The 18,237-nt window shown below is 37.7% G+C and overlaps 1 protein-coding gene across 1 annotated transcript; it reads left to right on the top strand.

Moving 5' to 3' along the window:
• Positions 1–2,885: 2,885 nt before the first annotated feature.
• On the top strand, positions 2,886–17,266 carry LOC139454441 (terminal nucleotidyltransferase 4B-like). Its single transcript, XM_071236144.1, has 11 exons — positions 2,886–3,374; positions 4,887–5,010; positions 6,902–6,948; positions 7,310–7,430; positions 7,719–7,820; positions 8,114–8,254; positions 9,340–9,553; positions 10,054–10,180; positions 10,849–11,001; positions 11,628–11,808; positions 12,163–17,266. The coding sequence occupies exons 1-11, from the start codon at positions 3,031–3,033 to the stop codon at positions 12,580–12,582; spliced, it is 1,974 nt and encodes a 657-aa protein (XP_071092245.1). The 5' UTR covers positions 2,886–3,030; the 3' UTR covers positions 12,583–17,266.
• Positions 17,267–18,237: the final 971 nt, after the last annotated feature.

The following is an 18,237-nucleotide window of genomic DNA, read 5'->3' as shown; positions in this document are numbered from 1 at the left end:
ATGTTGCTGATCTTATGACCATCAGTATATGGACACCATTATGTATTATATATACTTTAATTGGTTGTCCCACTCACAGCGGCTGCCGAGTCCGATTTCGTGTACAATGAGTACTGCTACCACGCCAAACAACAGTTTTAGCTTTCCCTGTTGTGAACCTTGCTGTGATCTTGCACTTCGCCCATCACTTGCACTGTGTACCATTAGGCTTTAGGGGGTGAGTTGGGATATCGAGCGGTCTCCCGTCATCTTGTATTTAAAGTAGTATTTAGTGTATGCCATTATGTTAGCTTTTGTGTTGTCGTTTATGTCGAGAAGCCCCGAGGCAACTTCCGATTCAATTCTGTCTAAGTGCGTATATTTGGGATTAGCTGGAGACAGGGGAATACTTCTTCAAAAGGAATGTTTATTGTCATCCATGGTCTAAGTATTCATCTGAGACGTCAGCCTGTGTATACGCAATGATCATCAGCGACACGTGGCTTTTGGGAAGGAATATAGTCTGTCATGCAGACCCTGAAACAAATATATTCAATACAGCCCATACAAGTCTATAATATTTGGCGTTCAATATTACTGCAATATCATGAAATTCGAAAATGAAGAGAGTCTTGGCTCCTTTATATTATATTTTATAACAATAACTGGTTTTTTTGTAAAATATATTCATTTCAGAGACTAGATGTAAGTCTAGGAAAGGAGACTTCAGTTAAACAAATTATATAAAGACATAAAGAACCATGCCGCTCCACACAGACTATGATATACATACAGCATGTGTATAGTATATGATAGCATGTATATAGCATCTATAGATTAAACATACTTACACATCAACTGACAGCACGACGAGAAGTTTATTCTGTGTGCTAGAAAATTATCTATTTGTGCGCATTCACAATTACCTAGTACACTCATTTTTAATGTATATCAGTTGATAGCAATATGAACCACAGTGTATAATTAATTAGCATATACTAACGGAATAATCAGTAATAACTCTGAAAAATAAGCGTTTGAGCAGCAGTCACACCAACGGTGTTTCAAGACTGCATGAATATTGAAGTACGTTATAGATTGTCCGTGTCAAAGCTGATTTAGGGCGTGTAGAAATAGTAGTATTTTTCTATATTAACTATGTTCACCTGTTAGAATGTTAGTACGCTTAGTGAACTCTCACACCATATCAGTTATGATGGTGAGTAGCATCCAGATCTATATATTTTTATAATCCCTTGTTGTTAAAAATATATCCTGATAATCTTTCCTCACAATAAAATAAAAATGAACTTTAATATGCTACATTCAAACTTTCTGAACCCTGCATGCAGGAGATGCCATCCCCCAAAACAATGACGCTTCGAATTTCACAGGGCGTTAGACAAACATGTTACGTCACGTCCCCTGGATGCGGGGTATTAACTATAGCATCCTCGTAAAGGTGTTGAGAGGTGTTTGTAATACATACCTATACTTCCGGGGATCAGTTCTAATTACACTGTCTATTCACAACAGGCATCGGGACAAGTGGGACAAAGTGTATGTTACATAACGAGATCATAATAAAGTCAAATTAATGAAATTCTTACTCCTATGGAACATCTGCATTTAATTTATATAAAAAAAACAACTATTAACACTAAAAAAATAGATAAAATATTCCGCATGAAATCACGCAGCATTAAGATATAAAAACAAATTTAACAGGACATATTTGGTGTGTCACAAGGTTCCCAATATTAACGTTTGAGTCATAATTCTCATGGTTTAAAAAAACAAAAAATAAATTTGCATATATACCTCTTTTAAATGGCTACATATTTCTGTCATGTGACATGGTATTTTTGTTTATTTTATTAAATTAAGAAGACATGGGGTTTCAACAAAATAATTACATATGATATATTCTATTTTTTCTATAAATAAACTGAAATAATCAGCATTAAATGATTACACTGCCTGCCGGGAGAAAAAAAATTGAAAATTGGATTGGACCAACGTTATCAAATCGTCACAAGGCTGAAAACAAAACACAACTCTGATAACGGTATGTCAAACACATGACTATCGAATAAATATTTTAAAAAAAATAAAGCCACCATTAACTGACAGAAATTACCCTCCCGGGCTGATCATGATATACTTGTACATGTCATATTTCGAGATGACCCTCCCCATGTTCTTGAACATTTACCAATGCATATGTGTATTATATTTTTATGAGCTTTCTCTATAGATACTGTCATATTTTTGGGGTGACCCTATTCTGATTCCCTTTGACGCAGACCTCCCCCCAAATAAATGAGCGATCTCTTACGTAGTTACTAGTTTAGCCCATCCTTATCATACGCAAATCAATGCAAAAAATTACCAATAGAAGTCACATTGTGTAATACATCCGTAATGTACTTGTTATGCAGTACCAGTTTCAAAAAAGATAAAAAAAACACCGTTTTAAATTTAAGAGAAAAACGTGATGGTTTGAAATTAGTATTGCGATTTGGTAATGCGCATATTAAGATGTGCCTCATCTTGATACCAACGAACCGAATAAGACATTTAGGTCAAAGACAAAGGTTCTAATTAAAGTCTAATTTCATTTTGAAACACGTATTAATTACAATCCACGCGACATTTCACCGACTTGTAATTTTTAGACGCTTTGTTCAAAATAGAACTTAGCTGCTATGAAAACATTGAAGTTGCTTGCATATTGTCTGAATGACATGGTATTCCCAATGTGTCAAAGCGACAGACCGAGTTTACATTGGCTGAGAAGTGATTGCTCAACATGCTAGGGATTTGCTTGATCAGATCGTGGCACGCGAGCATGTGCGTTGGTTAAATATCCACAGTCCGGGCCCCTGTCAAAACCGCCCGAAACCGCATGCGCAGTGCTTCTTTCACATCTGGAAATTTGAACACGGCTGGGTGACGGACTAACCTACTATCTACCCCAGGGTCGATCCAGAGTCTCGGGACTGAAACGGGGAGTACTGTTTCCAGGGCGGTTTCACATTTTCTAATTGCATGGATCCAAGAATTGCTTGGTATCCACCGGAACATCTGGGACATGCACATGATCTATGGACGAGAGTCTGGGAAGCTCAGATAGGCGTGGACAACATGTATTTGGGACCGGACCAGAAAGATTTCATTCCTTTGGATGGGGGTAATTTCGACAACCCCAACATAAATAACAAAAAGAACAGTGATGTAAATAACCATCATCACCCACAGAAAAGGAAAAGAGAGAACCGGGCGAGTACGTACGGTTTAAATCACTCTACTTACAAGCACCTATTGGGTGAAGATGGCGGCCTCACCCCCTGGAAACCCAAGGACAAAAATTACGGCCCCGGAGTTATTATTGGGTAAATATCGATAACGTTTACGATTCATTATGTTTTGGTGATATATATTTGCTATGTGTAGTCTTCATATATATATTTATAGAGCTGCATGTGCGTTCGAAAGTTGTTCCACGCTCGCCGGTGGTTGCACAACAACTTGGCGACACACGCTTATTCAGCCAAATTTGTGGCTATTTTTCGAGATGACGAACGGTCCATATGTAAGCTTTCCTTGAACGATATGTACTTTCGTTTTACTAGCTTTGTATGAAATCATGAAGTAAGTGAAGGATTTGTCAAATAAGGCTACAACGTCGGTCAAATTTGTAACCCTAGTGCGACTGCCCACGCATAAGCCAGAAGCCTTGACATTGTCAATCGCTTGGCGAGCCATTGAAGGAAAGATTCCGTGTAAACAACCACGATGACCCTGTTTTGACAGCGAGGGTCGGATGGAGAGGCGATGTTAGAATTCCTGTGTCGAATTAGCGTTGTCATTTGCGGTGTTTATATGTTATTTCAGTAATTGTTATTAATTTTGGGGTTCATTAGTATGAATAGACATGCCGAGTGCGCATTGCTTTTCGCTCGGTTGGCTATAAAGTTGCGGGCCGAAGTTGTAAACATGACATTTGAAGACCGAGGGGTGGACGTACAAATTTGTTTGGCAGACGGCACCTGGCAAATCCTACTCCCTCGTGTTTCAGGCTTCAGTTGTTAATCCTAAATGATTATATAAAAGTTAGATTTCAGAATCTTTTGAAAGAAAAACTGACCTCATTTCAACCTTTGGTGATGCTCTTAGTACAATTGATTGCCTTGTGTAGGCCTAACACTTTCATGATTTCACGTTATATCATTTGAATCAAGACAAGGTCTATTTTGTCATAATTTCTACAAAAGTGATTACAAGGGTATTCAGTAAATGCCGAGAATACACAAAATCATGATGCAGTCTATTCACAGGCCAGAAACTTGGACCCATTTATTTTCCCGATTTTTCAGATTTTCCAGGTGAATATGCAAAGATGTAGGAGAATAAGAGATACAAAAAATAATCAGTATATTGCTCCTTTGAACTTAAGCATGTTAAGAGTGCCTTTTTCCACCCATAACATGTTATAAGCATATTAATTAAATTCATGACAAAACTAATCATGCTAATATTTGAAGCAACTACTGTATTTTGTTGTTATCATTGACAGGCACACACATAAGAGAATATTTGACCCATCCAAGGATAATGAAAGTTGAGCATAGAGAACAGTGAGATACTGGATGCAAACCTTTAGTGATGTAAAATGGATTGTTTTGTCATGTGTTGGACATCAGGAGTAGAAACTATTTTTAGTCCACTTGTCCGTATGATGAATATATAACAAATGCTGAAAAATGACAAATTTCATCTCGTCCTTATGACACCTTAACTATTGGGCAGTTTGGCAAGGACTACAGGACTAGTGCCACTGGACATGTTTCTGGAAGTGCTATACTTACATGCTTTAGTACTGTTAACACATTGTGCTGTTCCAGTCTACACAATGAGATAAAGGACTTCTTCCACTACATGTCCCCACGCCCTGAGGAAGAGCGGATGAGACAGGAAGTGGTTGACCGAATCAGGGGAGTCATACACGGACTCTGGAAAGATGCCAAGGTAACTCTATCTGCTAGTTTATCTACTGGGGACATGTTCCTGTTTCACCAAATTGTCTTGGTATATGTACCAGTACTTGATGCAGTTAGTACATATCAGACATGCATGCTTCGTGGTCATCATTGGTCATTAACCTAATTACAATATATACAACTCAAAAAAGTAAAGGGCCAATCATTTTTATTCTCTTACTATAGTTATGCTATGCCATAGTATATAGACTATAGCAATATGAAAGAATCGGATGGTCCTTGTTAACGTTCTTGAGTAGTATATATTGTAATTTGGTTTATTGACGATGTTTACCTGATGGGCATGTCTGATGATAAAGATCTTGTGAGTTGTCTATGAAAGTGTGAGCGAGTTAGGTTTCCTGGCGCTATATGTAATATATCTCTTTTGAGTAGTACATATTGAATTTGTAATATGGATTTGAACACCACACATTAAAGAGTTCTCATGTGCTACTCAACACATTTCTTTTGGAATTTCTCACGTTGTGATTGAATTTGAATGTCACTTATTACTTGGAAATGTTGTAATTTGTCGTACAAATTGTATCCTATAAGGCATTGGTCTGAAATATTTTTAACATAATAAGTACTCTTGTTGATTTTTCAGTTTGTAATATCCAAAGTAGTATTTGAAACACAGAAAAGTGTCCTCCTTTGAAATCAGGTTCACTAGGAGGCCCTGTACACCCAGTGATCATGCTTAAAAAAGCTGACTTACCCATCATTGTTGATAATTTCTCATGCTATCGACCAGAAGTGTCGCATGCAGAACTGTTTACAGGCTGTATTGATACGGAGCTCTGTAATGTATATGTCCTTCTTGGGCATATATAACAGCTCATTTCAACCACCATGATCAAGTGTTAAACTTATCTTGTGTTAATTGGGTAGAAATGTTGCAAATTAACTTTTAGCATGTACCGGGGTGTTTTATCAACAAAATGGCAAGGACGACAGGGCTTGTGTCCATTTCTAACGCTGTTAATGCGAGTCGTATGGCATCTTTGGCATCTCTTCAGCAAATAGTTTCATGTGTGTTTGTGCAGGCATCTTTTGTAAATACTACTATTTCTATACAATAGCCTGATGCCCCCTATTCAAAGATTGTAATATACTAACTAATAAGATGTAGTTATGTTAACCCGCATAATATATTAGGTTTCATGTTGAAGGCTGATTTAATTACAGGTACCTGGATACCTGCTCTATTTTGATAAACAGATGATAATCTATAGGATAATCTAAAAAAAATATGCCATTAACAAAAGAATGAGAGATACTTGTCAGTGACCAGGTATTAGTTCTATTACAGGGTAGGTCTTTCAAAAACATTTGCTCTGGAAGCGATATGTTTGTCGTGACCTGACCAGGTAATTACACAGTGTGCAATGGCATTGTGGTTATGATATACATGACTACATCTGATTCTTTTCTATTTAGTTTCTTACCAATTTTTGTGTGATTCATCACCTCGAACATCTATGGCCTTCTTTATACTGGCTGAAAAAGCACATCTGGTTGTAATATAGAATTGGTCTTCAGCATCTCATGCTTGTAAGAGACGACTAAGAGAACCATGGCTCACTGTTGCATGTCATCATATTCAAAATGTGTATATCACAAGATTGTCAGGCCCAGACAATTATTTTCAGACTGCAACTGTCATTTTTCTGGAAAATTTAAACAAATTCTATAACCACTGTGGAACCATTGTTATAAACGAGCCCCCTGGCAAAGCTTGTGATGGTTGGTGTAAATCAACACTTGTACAGTACAGCTATTAGACTTTGCAGCTAATGCGAATTACATCTAATTTTGTCTAAAAAGTTCTGCACATCATTCTATCAATTTCCTATTTTTGTGGTTTTATATTTTAGGTGGAGATCTTTGGGAGTTTCAAGACTGGTCTATATCTCCCAACAAGGTTAGTACTGAGATAGTTTACTCCCGTCCTACTCTTTGTGTTGTGTAAACTAGCAGGCCTTTTTTTCAAGTACAACAAGTCTCATTAAGAAAGAACATATATATTTCCAAACACCCCGTCTCATATTAAGGGGAGATTCTGTTTGATTTAGGAAGCTCAAATGGATGTTAGTGTTGGTAGTATGTAATTGGAAGGAAGTACCAAGGTAAAAAATTAAGTTGAACAGTAACACTAACAGCATCAGGGTTTATATGTTAATTTGTTGAAATAATTTTTGTAAGCATGACATGGATACCACATTTTATGAGTGAAACCTTGTTTGTTAACTTGAGCAATATTAGAACTGTATTGTCAATTTCAGCGACATTGACATGGTAGTGACGGGCGAGTGGGAGTCAATGCCATTGTGGACGTTGCACTCAAAACTTGTCGAGAAGGGAATTGCAGATATAACCAACATCAAGGTGCTAGATAAAGCCTCCGTAAGTGATTTAATCTTTCCATTTGTAATTGTCAGCCACTTTGAAACTTATCATTACTAAAGAAAATGTAGAAAGGGAAATAATTCTTAACATAAGCTCATTGCACACAACAGCACTTAAGATTTCTTTAGATATTAATGCATGTAAGTGCATACTTGAATAGAATTCTAATCACAAGAAAGACTGATAAAGGAAATAATGAGAAAGACACTGTTTTTAGTTAGGAATCCTTTCAATGTTACCAGTACACCTTAGAGTTAGGCTTGATTGATGTATATGGTGTTGTAGGTCCCTATAGTGAAACTGACTGACAATGCCACAGAGGTGAAGGTTGACATCAGCTTCAATATGGTTCAAAATAATGGCGTTGAAAGTGCTAAACTTATCAAGGTAAGTGTCACTTGGTACAAAAGTTGCAGGTACTTCTTTTTTAATGCCTTCACAAAGTATTGTTCTCTCTCAAAATCATAATGTAGTATACTGAAATAATTTGTGAACTAAACCTGTGTAGGTTGTTACTGATGTTGTGACAAGCAGATAAATTTAACTTTGTTGCAACTTATGAATGACTGGGTGTTGCTGATTGTGTTGGGTAAGAATTGATTTTGAATCTGAATCTCAACAGCAGCAGCTTTGACCTTAATCAATACACAGATAATGTAGATATGTTGATATCATTGCAGGAATACATGGCCAAGTATCCCAACCTCAAGTACCTGGTGCTAGTGCTCAAACAGTTCCTGCTACAGCGAGACCTCAATGAGGTGTTCACTGGCGGGATCAGCTCCTACAGCCTCACTCTGCTCACTGTCAGCTTCTTACAGGTATGTACTTGCTGTCCTTGACTAGCTTCCTGTCCAGGGGATTCTGGGGCAGAATCGGTGCTCAGAGACCCATGGGGTATCTTTGTCATTCAACCCAACATGGGGGTCGTCTAAGGCGCTGCGATTCGCTGTGCCGAGTTGCGTCCCTTGGGCATGCCAGAAACCTATGATTGTGGGTTCGAATCCCGGTTCGCCCTGATTATGTTTCTAGGTTTGTCAGCACCATACCCGTGCTCATGGGTTTCACCGAAGTGGTAAACGTCTGAGACCTGCATCACTTCGGGCTTTCCTCCCACATTAAGCTGACATGCTGCGATATAACTGGAATACTGTTAAAAGTGGCGTTCAACCCAACTCACTCACTCACTCAACCCAACATGCTTTTCCCAATTTGGCATCCATCGTCATAATTGCCTTGACCAACCATGCTCACCCCAACAGCATTCCCTGGACTGATGCAATACCCAGCCAACACATGATGCTCTCTCCCCAGGGTTTTGTGAACTGATTCAATACCCAGCATGTGATGCTCTCCCTCAAGGGTCCGTAAACTGAATACCCAACCAGCGCGTGATGTTTTTCCCCAAGGGGGAATTTTGGGCAGATTCAGTTGCAGTCACCCAGTGATTGTGTCTTCTTGGAAATGGGACAGAATATGACCCAAGTTCCCCATGCTGTTTATAAATAGGATTAAAATGAGGGTCTGATGGTTCTTACTCCAGTGAACTCCGTGAAAGTCAGCTCTTAAATAAATGTCTTCCTTCCAACTGTTTTTGCTGATGGGTGTCCCAGTTTTTGTACAATCTCATTAGAATCAGATCTAGGTTCTCGCTGCCGCTAAACAAAGATCTGAGGACATCTCATTATGGGTCACGTCAGAACCTTTCGCAAACTTTGACAAGAAGTTAGCATCAGGCAATTTAGAAAGCAGCTTTCTGGAGCTTCCTGGCACTTGTTTCAACCTGGCGACTTCCATTTCAGGCTGCGCTTGAAAAGTATGTTGACACATTTGTCGATTTAGATTTTGAAAACACTGATCTGATTTTAATGAGTTTTTGTATGGAATGTGTTACTTTGTCTTGTAGCTTCACCCCAGAATAGATGCTCAGCTGCCTGAGGCCAATCTTGGAGTTCTTTTGATTGAATTTTTCGAACTGTATGGACGAAATTTCAATTACCTGAAAACTGGCATACGAGTGAAGAATGGAGGTGAATATGTCCCCAAAGAAGACATAATCCGAGAAATGGAAAATGGCTACCGTCCATCCCTACTGTGCATTGAAGATCCTTTGACCAAAGGTAAAAGGGAGATAACTCTTTTCTTATGTTTCAAAGATGACACATTTTAAAGAACTAAATCAGGACTGGCATGGGCCCAAATGCATACTAACTTAAATTAAGCTTAAGACTATTGTTTTTTCTTTCTTACAAAACTTGCTATGATGTTGCAGTATTCATTTGCTATATATGCTGACCTGACCCAGGTACCTAGGAATCATCCCTGACTACTAATAGATTATCAGAATAAAGATAAATCACAAATTCTAAATAAGTGATTATAAATGATTTTTACTTGACTAGGTCAAACAGCTTCTCCAACTTGGGTAAAAGATTCATGTGGTGTTCTAAACTTCAGAAAAAACAAAGGACTTCCACTCAAATTTGTACTACTATAAGCCTTGTATGCAAATATGACGTTAAGTTTACAGAATGTCTAGTATCATTTTTGTATAGTGTAATAGAAACAAGTTATTTCAGAGACAAGGCAGATAATTCACATTTAACTGTTTCTCCTCCAGGAAATGACATTGGCCGCAGTTCATACGGAGCAATGCAGGTGAAGCAAGCCTTTGAGTATGCATATCTGGTGCTCAGTCATGTCTGTGTCCCCCAAAATGCATATCTTGTCCGTACTGGAAACCAGAGGTATGTCTATTTGTCCCTCACTTTAACTGTGTGCACATACTGCATTCCGCTTATTAAGTGCCAAAGGGACTCAAAATTAAGAATAGGGGCTCTTATTAGAATATTACTTTGGTGAAAAAAGATAAATTTCGTGGTTTATGCTGACAGCCTGAAATGTTTATATACAACATATTTTTCCAGAATATAATTGCCCATAATTAAAGGTGCATATAACACACAAGGGTGTATTATACACGAATAAATGTGTCTTGTGTACATTGCTGAATTGGAAGGGGTGCTAATTGGGATTGTTCACTAGCCAATATATTAGCAAATATTGCCGTGGGTTCTTATTACGTCGAATATGGTACATATCTGCTCATTATTTGTTACTGATAGTAATAACTATTATAACACTTCTCATGTTGCTGTACTGTAATGTCAAATAAGGTCTCCTACTCTAAATATGCTTCAACCTGTTCTAATGTGTATTATGATAATTGTTGTAGCTAAATAGGTGGTAAATGCTGAAACAAACAAACTGCCTTGACATTACATATTGAGTTTAAATTTATTAACAATAGTGAATTCATTACATCATAAGCATGATTTAGAAAAAAGGTTTAGTTAGCTATAAAGTATACCAACTGTGTGAGCATGGTTTTGAGTATTTTGATGATTGTTCACAGCATACTGGGTCGTATCGTGCGTGTGACGGACGAGGTCGTTGAGTACAGAGCCTGGGTTCAGGAGAACTTCCACTGTCAGGAGGTTGCCCCGTGTAATCTCAACCCGACATATGCTAGCGTCGTAGCTCCTCAGATCCCCCAGTTCAGCATACAGTGAGTATTCCAATGTTGGCAATAGTCAGTTGCTTTCTTGACACCAGTCTTACTTCCTGTAGTGACTGAACCCATTTCTTGATCCACCTGGGTGGATGGGTAGCCTAGTGGTTAAAGCGTTTGCTCGTCACGCCGAAGACCCGGATTCGATTCCCGACATGGGTACAATGTGTGAAGCCCATTTCTGGTGTCCCCCCATCGTGATATTGCTGGAATATTGCTAAAAGCGGCGTAAAACCATACTCACTCACTCACTCACTTGATCCACCTTCTTCCCTGTTATATGAAAAAGAAAGAGTAATATGCTCGGCTTTGTCTGTTAATGGTTCAATTAACAGGGATGTGAATATTGAAATTATTTTTCTTATTGCCTATTGTATAAAAATTGGTAATGAATAGTGCTTTGTTGAAAATTGAAATCATGGACTTGGCCTAAGGTCTTAAGATCCCTGCATCACTGTAATTGATTGTACTCATTCCATTTTTAAGAAGTTGAGCATTTGTATCCTCCATGTCCTCAATCATTATGATGTGCTGTTATCAGTTAGCCATCCTATTTGTCTGAACATGTCATGCAGTGTCCATGTTCGTCATTGCATGTATGTAAAAATGTGTTTCTGTTCCAGACAACGTAACAACAGCAATAACAATAGCAACAACAACACAGCGTTTCTACACAAATCTAGTCTTGAGCAACAGTCAACGGGTGACAGTGAGAACTCTGACTACTCCGGGAACAGCTCTGGCTACAAGTCCTCCGCTAGCTCCAACGCTGTAAGCTCAGCCTCCAGCACAACCAGTGACACAGTAAGTAGCAACCAAAGCTCAGTAGGGATTCCGAGCGAGAATAGGTTTTATGCTGGTTGTAAGCGACGACTTAATGGATTGTTACAGCCTCCGCGTCTGTATGGTCTGCCTGGAGAGCGGAAGGTTGGGTGTTGGATCCCCAGTTGTGGCATACTAAAAGATGGTGTTTGTTACCCTGCCAGGCACTCAGCATTTTTTACAGCTTAATTGACATCATTGTTGCACTGTGGTCTTTATCTCATGTAAGACTTAATCTCACATCCAACCGTCAGAATATCATTTGTCCTGTGATAGCTCATGATGCATTGATTGTGTATGGAACTTTTTTCATGACATTGTTTTTCTTTCTACCAGGATTCGGATACAAACCCTGATTCTCAAGTCCCTGTTGTGCGTGGCGGAGCTGTTAAGCCAGGACGTGCCAGTTCTGTGCCTATGCCTAATCGCGAGTTCAGAAGCCGGGACTATCACAAACACAACACCCCCTTGTCAAGAGACGCTAGTAACAGTAGCGTGTCCTCCACACGCTCACTCACCTACCCTCATAGGTCACCCTCAGTGTCGAGTAACAGTAACTATCATGCCCCCTCAGGGGGATCAGACATGCAACATGGTCGTGAACGGCATCACAGTGGGGCCTCGTCAGGCCAAGGCAAGACATATCGGAACCAGCATGTTACCAGCAAGGTCTTCAGGTCCAGTGGGGGGAAACGCCGGAAAAACAACAGCAATCGCAGAGACAATCCCTCCAATTCTGGGAATAATCACAGATGATAGTTGATAAATGTGCTACTGACTGAGTGGGAACTTCACCAGTGAATGTGTGCTATGCTGCATGTGTGGAGCCTTCTGATTGGTTGGATCCTATTCACTGTCTCTGTGCATTTGCGACATTGTATATTTTGTATATTTTTTATGATGTGTGAGTGAGATCCGTGGGATGGCTGCCTGCCTGCCAACCTGCCCTGTGTGAGTGCCTGTTCGTGTGGAGACGTGCTTACAGTGCGTTGATGTAAATACTCTGACATGGGAACTGTGATCTACTGTACCAACAGCAATGGCAGCCCAAGGTTTGTCCGATTAAACCTGCAATGCTGGAATCTCATTGGCTGGCAATTCATTGCCCTCTTGTGATTGTAATTGCAAACCTTGGCTTTTTGAATTGGTGCACTTTATCTTTACTTCTGTCCTATCTCGTCAGTGCCAACGTTGACCAACATAATGATTTAGATGCTGTCTGACTGTTTGTTTCCGCTTTCTAGTCTGGTTGCAGACTTAACAAAATGTCAAGTCTCTGTTTGATATTACTGCACTGTAACCATGGAAACAGTACAGCATCCTCACAGAAACACTTCTGAAAAATCATGGATCTTATCGTGTCCTTTTATTGAAGATTGACATGTAAATATGTCCATTCGGATCTGAATTTGGCAAGATCATTTTCAGGTAGGCTCACACATGGGTCTCTGGTTTGTGAATCCAAAAGTTGATATCTAGCCAATATTTGAGAAAACCTTAAGTATTTTTCTGATTGTTATCAGTACATAAGTTTATTACACCATTTTTAAATCACTGATTAATTAAGATTTTTTTATACAGTTAAAATTAGCTTTGATAATGACATTCCCCCTGTGATCTCAGTTTTGACACATATCTATTTTTCCCATATCTATAAATTTTCTAGTTGAATTCAACAATATATGATAAATGAATAATTATGTTTTGATAAGTGCAGAGATCAGATCAGTTACAAATGTTTAGACAAGACTATTGAGGAAATGTCAATGACTGCATAACAGACTTGATAACAACAGTACTTTCTCTGCTGTGACAAGTGTTCAGTGTAGCAACATAGTATTACTATTCACTTTGGTTGCATATTTGAAGGAGAATAATTTATTACACACAAAATATATAGGTCACAGATGAACCTAATCAAAACTGTATGAATCCGATAAGCTCGCTAAGAAAAGAAAACATAATCAGGAATAAATTGTTTACCTTATGTTTTATTTCATCAAGATCAGTTGCAATCGTCTTGGAACGGTTGAGTTGACTAAAAATGATTTAAAAAAACAGATCTGTTATTTCAATTTTAAAAAATCCTTTTTGTTCATTGTTTTGTTTGTAATGTCTGTTAAGAAAATAATCCATCAATGTTTTATTTTCTTTCTGGGGGTATAATGAAGTACAGTTGTGCACTGAAATTTTTAAATTTTTTTGTTTGTTTTCGTATTTCACCATGTTTTCAGTTCTGGTTATTATCATATATGATAGAAAACCAAAAATCATAATCTTCAAAATGATGTTAGTTCCTCTTTTTACCTGTTACCCTGATTGATGCACACATGGTGTATAACATTACATATCACGCTCTAGTTCTTTGTGGACGTGAGCTTAGCCAGAAAGAGAGTTCATCAAATTATTGCATTTGTAATATATTTCCACATGATTGATTAAATAACCAAAGACAACTCATTAATACTACAAGCCCTTTCTCTTTCAGAAGTATGTACAACATTGTTTAGATGTTTTATCAAGTGTTCAAGGTAGACCATCCTTTGTAGGGTTCAATGACAAGCTGTGTTGATTGAGCCTGTTGGGTGGGACCTTGGTATTGACTTAAGGCATCTCAACACTTACAAACTCAGCTACAATCTTATGTTACTTTGACTTAAAATCATATTTGGTTTGATCATTTTCACATGTAAATAATCTGGGTCCATTGGTGTATTTCTTGTTCACTTTTGACACTAATGAGCTTTTATCATGCCGTAAAAATGGTTTTAAGTTTAATTCAAGATACTGAAGCTTTCAAGTTCATGCCTTGTGTGAAATAAATAGAGGAGACAGGTAAAATGTTGCAATTTCTTGAATCAGATGATGGATGGAATTGAGAAAATTGATTTGCTTGTAGTGACTCTATTTATCTTGCGGGGTACAGCTTGCTTGTTCGGAATCTTTCACTGTTGATAAACGATTTTATTTCAGGAATCTGTATCCAGATGTGTTGATTTCCATGGTAACTGTAAAGAAATCCAATCCAATGTTAGTCTTGTCTTTATTATTTATGTGTACTCTTCAATTAATTGAACAAGTATATTCTATTTGCTCTATTTGAGAAGATTATGCATGTGTATGAATGGTTTTAAATCAAAGGGATTTACAAATCACTACATGAATATATTCAAATGGTTATTCACAAGAATATCTTCAGGTGTCTTTAAAACTTACATGTGATTTGTCATGATTATTTTGCCTTGTTGAAACATAATTATGCTCTGTCCATCTCGTCTATCTAAACCCTTAACGCCCTACCCGGCCCCAAGCAGACTCCCCTCCCCCTCCCCCTACCCCTACCCCTTCACCCTTCACCGATGCAGACTCCCCACCCCCTCCCCCTTCACCATGCAGATAATCCCCCCACCCCCACGCTGTGCCCTGGATGAGTTTACTGCTATGCAGTATTGTATATGTTATATACAAATGTACAAAGTATCATGCATCTAGATGTACATATTGTTGACAACCAAAAAAAAAATTGAAAATGACACAAGTCACAAAAAAGCATTTTATGTACATATTAAAAAAATGATCTTGTGTTTTTGAATGTTGAGAAGCAGTATTTTCTCTGTCTATTTCTGTCTTCACTCTGTCTATTGTTTTGTCTTTCTATCTGTTAGCTTCTGTCACCAAAAAAAGTTTTTTTATGATTTTAATTTTGATGAGAATGTTGATTTATTTTAACATGTTATCCTAAACTAAACAACAGTAAGCCAGGTTATGCTCACTGCTGTAATCTTGTTTCAAAATTGTAATTGAGTAATTGATATGAGCTTATTCTGCCAGATGTGTTTTTTGACGTTTAAACAAAATTAAATTTAGAATGGGTTGAAAAGGAAAAAATTGGGTTTTTATTTACTGTTTTAAATTTAATGTTCATTGAAATTACCTAATGTATTTTGGGTGAATACATGAACTTACAAGCAGGAATTTATTAAGCAAGGTTCTCTTTTAATAAAGCAAATTTTATGTTAATGGTTAATAAGGCCAGTTCAATTTTGGTTGTTTTAGAGATTTACTGCCAGTATGTGATTAAATTAGTTAAAACAAAGTAAACTTAAAGCCAAGCTTGACTAGGGAACAAGAATGTCCAGGCCTTAAGAACAATTTGATGCATGGTAAAATCTTTAAATGAAATGAATTAACATTCAGTCAAGAATAAATTCAACTATATAGGCTATGTATCTGTTGTAAGACTCTTCAATGCTTTAATGAAAAGCAGTGGGAAAATAGGATCGTTCTTTTATTAACCTGTTGATCAAATTTAGTGATTTTTACTGAAAAATGGCATCAAAGGATTGCTTTTTATCTCTTCACTTGTTCAGTATGTTTGAATTCACATGAATTAGGTAGAACCAGACTTTCAGAATACAACATTTTAAATAACACAAGGTAATTATAAGAGTCACAAGATTTCTATTTCAAGTGTAGAGGATAAAGTGTAGCATTTTCATTCACCAATTCTCAATCATGAAATGTATTTTGTCATTAGAAATATGGAAATAGTATATTAGCTTTCCAGTACTTGTGGTCATGTGTAATTTACGGTGTTGGAAATTAAGCATGGAAGTCAAGGGGTCCTTGTCATAACCCTAACGTTAAAAGTTCAGAGGCTCCCAGATTCAAATAGAATTCAGTTGAACACCCCAAGGACCCCATGACCCCTCTTAATTTTGAACACTGGGCTAAAAGTACATGGAATTAGGATCATACTGTACTATAAGATTGCCTAATTTGACAATACTTCAAGGCTGCCCTGTCATGGTACTGACAAGTATTCTTTGTATTGAATCTGTAGAAATGGCTATATAAATCCAACTTAAAGAAATAACTTGTTCTGTAGTCGATCATTTCAAGTACAGATATCCAGTATATAAATTACATGTTTTTCACAGGGGAGTACAGACTGTGACAGTTGTACGACTTTAGAGTAAGTGGATTGATTATAATCAGAATATAATTGGCATGGTGTATTGTGACCATGTATGCACATGCAGTCTCCTTATGAGGACTCTACACAGATATAGTGGTTGGTACGTAATTGTTACAGTAAATACATTTTGGGTCCAAGATTAAGTCCATAGTGAGGGCTTCTGAACCATTTTGCCGTTTCGGTCGGTGCTGCGATGCTCTTAGTCAGATTGATTGACATCCGCTATATTTATATCTTTATAATTTGTTACAGAACTTGTGTAATTGTCATTAAAAATGGCTATTTGAATCAGTGGATTGATTGGACCGGTTCCTAAAGAGTGAATGTGGTAGCTCTAGCCATTTGATGTTTTGTACCTCAGAAGCATAAAAAGTGCAATAAATAGATCACTTAAGTTAATCTGGTTTAAACCAACAGTACAGCCATGTAGATCATTTATGTAAATTTTAATTCAATAAACATTTCATGCTGATAAATTACCTGTGTTTGTGTTTATGTTTAGTTTTGCTGCACAGTCTTGTAGCAGCTCCCTGTGGTCTGGGGACAGGGCCCAGTGTGCAATTCACTGAGTTGTGTCCCTTTATTAGGGATAACCTGTACTGCAGATTGTGGATGGTTACCCAAAATTCGCCCTGATTATTATCATTGGTTTGTCAGCACCATACACTTGGTCACAAATATGGTGAATAACATGTTTATGTCATGCCTTGTAGTAATTAAACTGTAATAGGTGTCGGTCCCGAAATCCCTCGAAGGCCTTTTATTTAAACGAGAATAGAACAATAGTTTATTTAGTACATGCCTGTAATATGAATGAACTGAGATCAGCCCCATTCCAAACTAAGTGAATTGCCAACAGAATATCCCTTTCTTTGTATAATGATAGTGATTACCATGGAAATTACTCTAAATAAGTTGTGCATACCTGTGAATACACGTGGCAATTTGAAATTCAGATTAACAGCTTTCATTGTTTCCTTGGCTCATCAGTGCAGCTTCATCCTCTCAGTGGACAGCTTCTTCATCAGGATAACGCCTGTTTCCATCTGTGTCCTCCGCCTTCGCTTCTCTGAAGTTAGGATTCAGTTCACAGTAATTCAATAGGTGGTAGCCGGAAACTACCTCCTTTAGTCGGCAATAAATAGATATTAACATATTCATCAAAACTGCTGAAAGGATTGAGGCGAGAGGCAGTAATTTTGTCTGTGAAATGCCGGGTCATAATTATGGGTGCAGATGATAAACATTTCTGGCTTTCAAACCAAATTATTATGTTTCGACCAATGAGTGCTTTATAATGAGGTGTGTAACATCCTTTATAATGATGAAGGGGACATCAGACACTGGGTGGGACCAAAACACATTCAAACTCAACAGAAAATTGAAAGAAAAAACCCACGTGAAATGCCGACTGTATAACGTCACTGAAAGAT

Source organism: Haliotis cracherodii, unplaced genomic scaffold (assembly GCF_022045235.1).
Source record: "Haliotis cracherodii isolate W230 unplaced genomic scaffold, xgHalCrac1.p SCAF_10, whole genome shotgun sequence".
Classification (NCBI taxonomy): Eukaryota; Metazoa; Mollusca; class Gastropoda; order Lepetellida; family Haliotidae; genus Haliotis; species Haliotis cracherodii.
This window is presented reverse-complemented; position numbering and strand designations above follow the sequence as displayed.

Coding starts and splice junctions, on each gene's coding strand:
- LOC139454441 (XM_071236144.1), top strand. CDS start 3,031: ATGGATCCAAGAATTGCTTGGTATCCACCGGAACATCTGGGACATGCA. Junction 3,375..4,886: donor GGCCCCGGAGTTATTATTGG/GTAAATATCGAT, acceptor GTGCTGTTCCAG/TCTACACAATGAGATAAAGG. Junction 10,181..10,848: donor GTCCGTACTGGAAACCAGAG/GTATGTCTATTT, acceptor GATTGTTCACAG/CATACTGGGTCGTATCGTGC.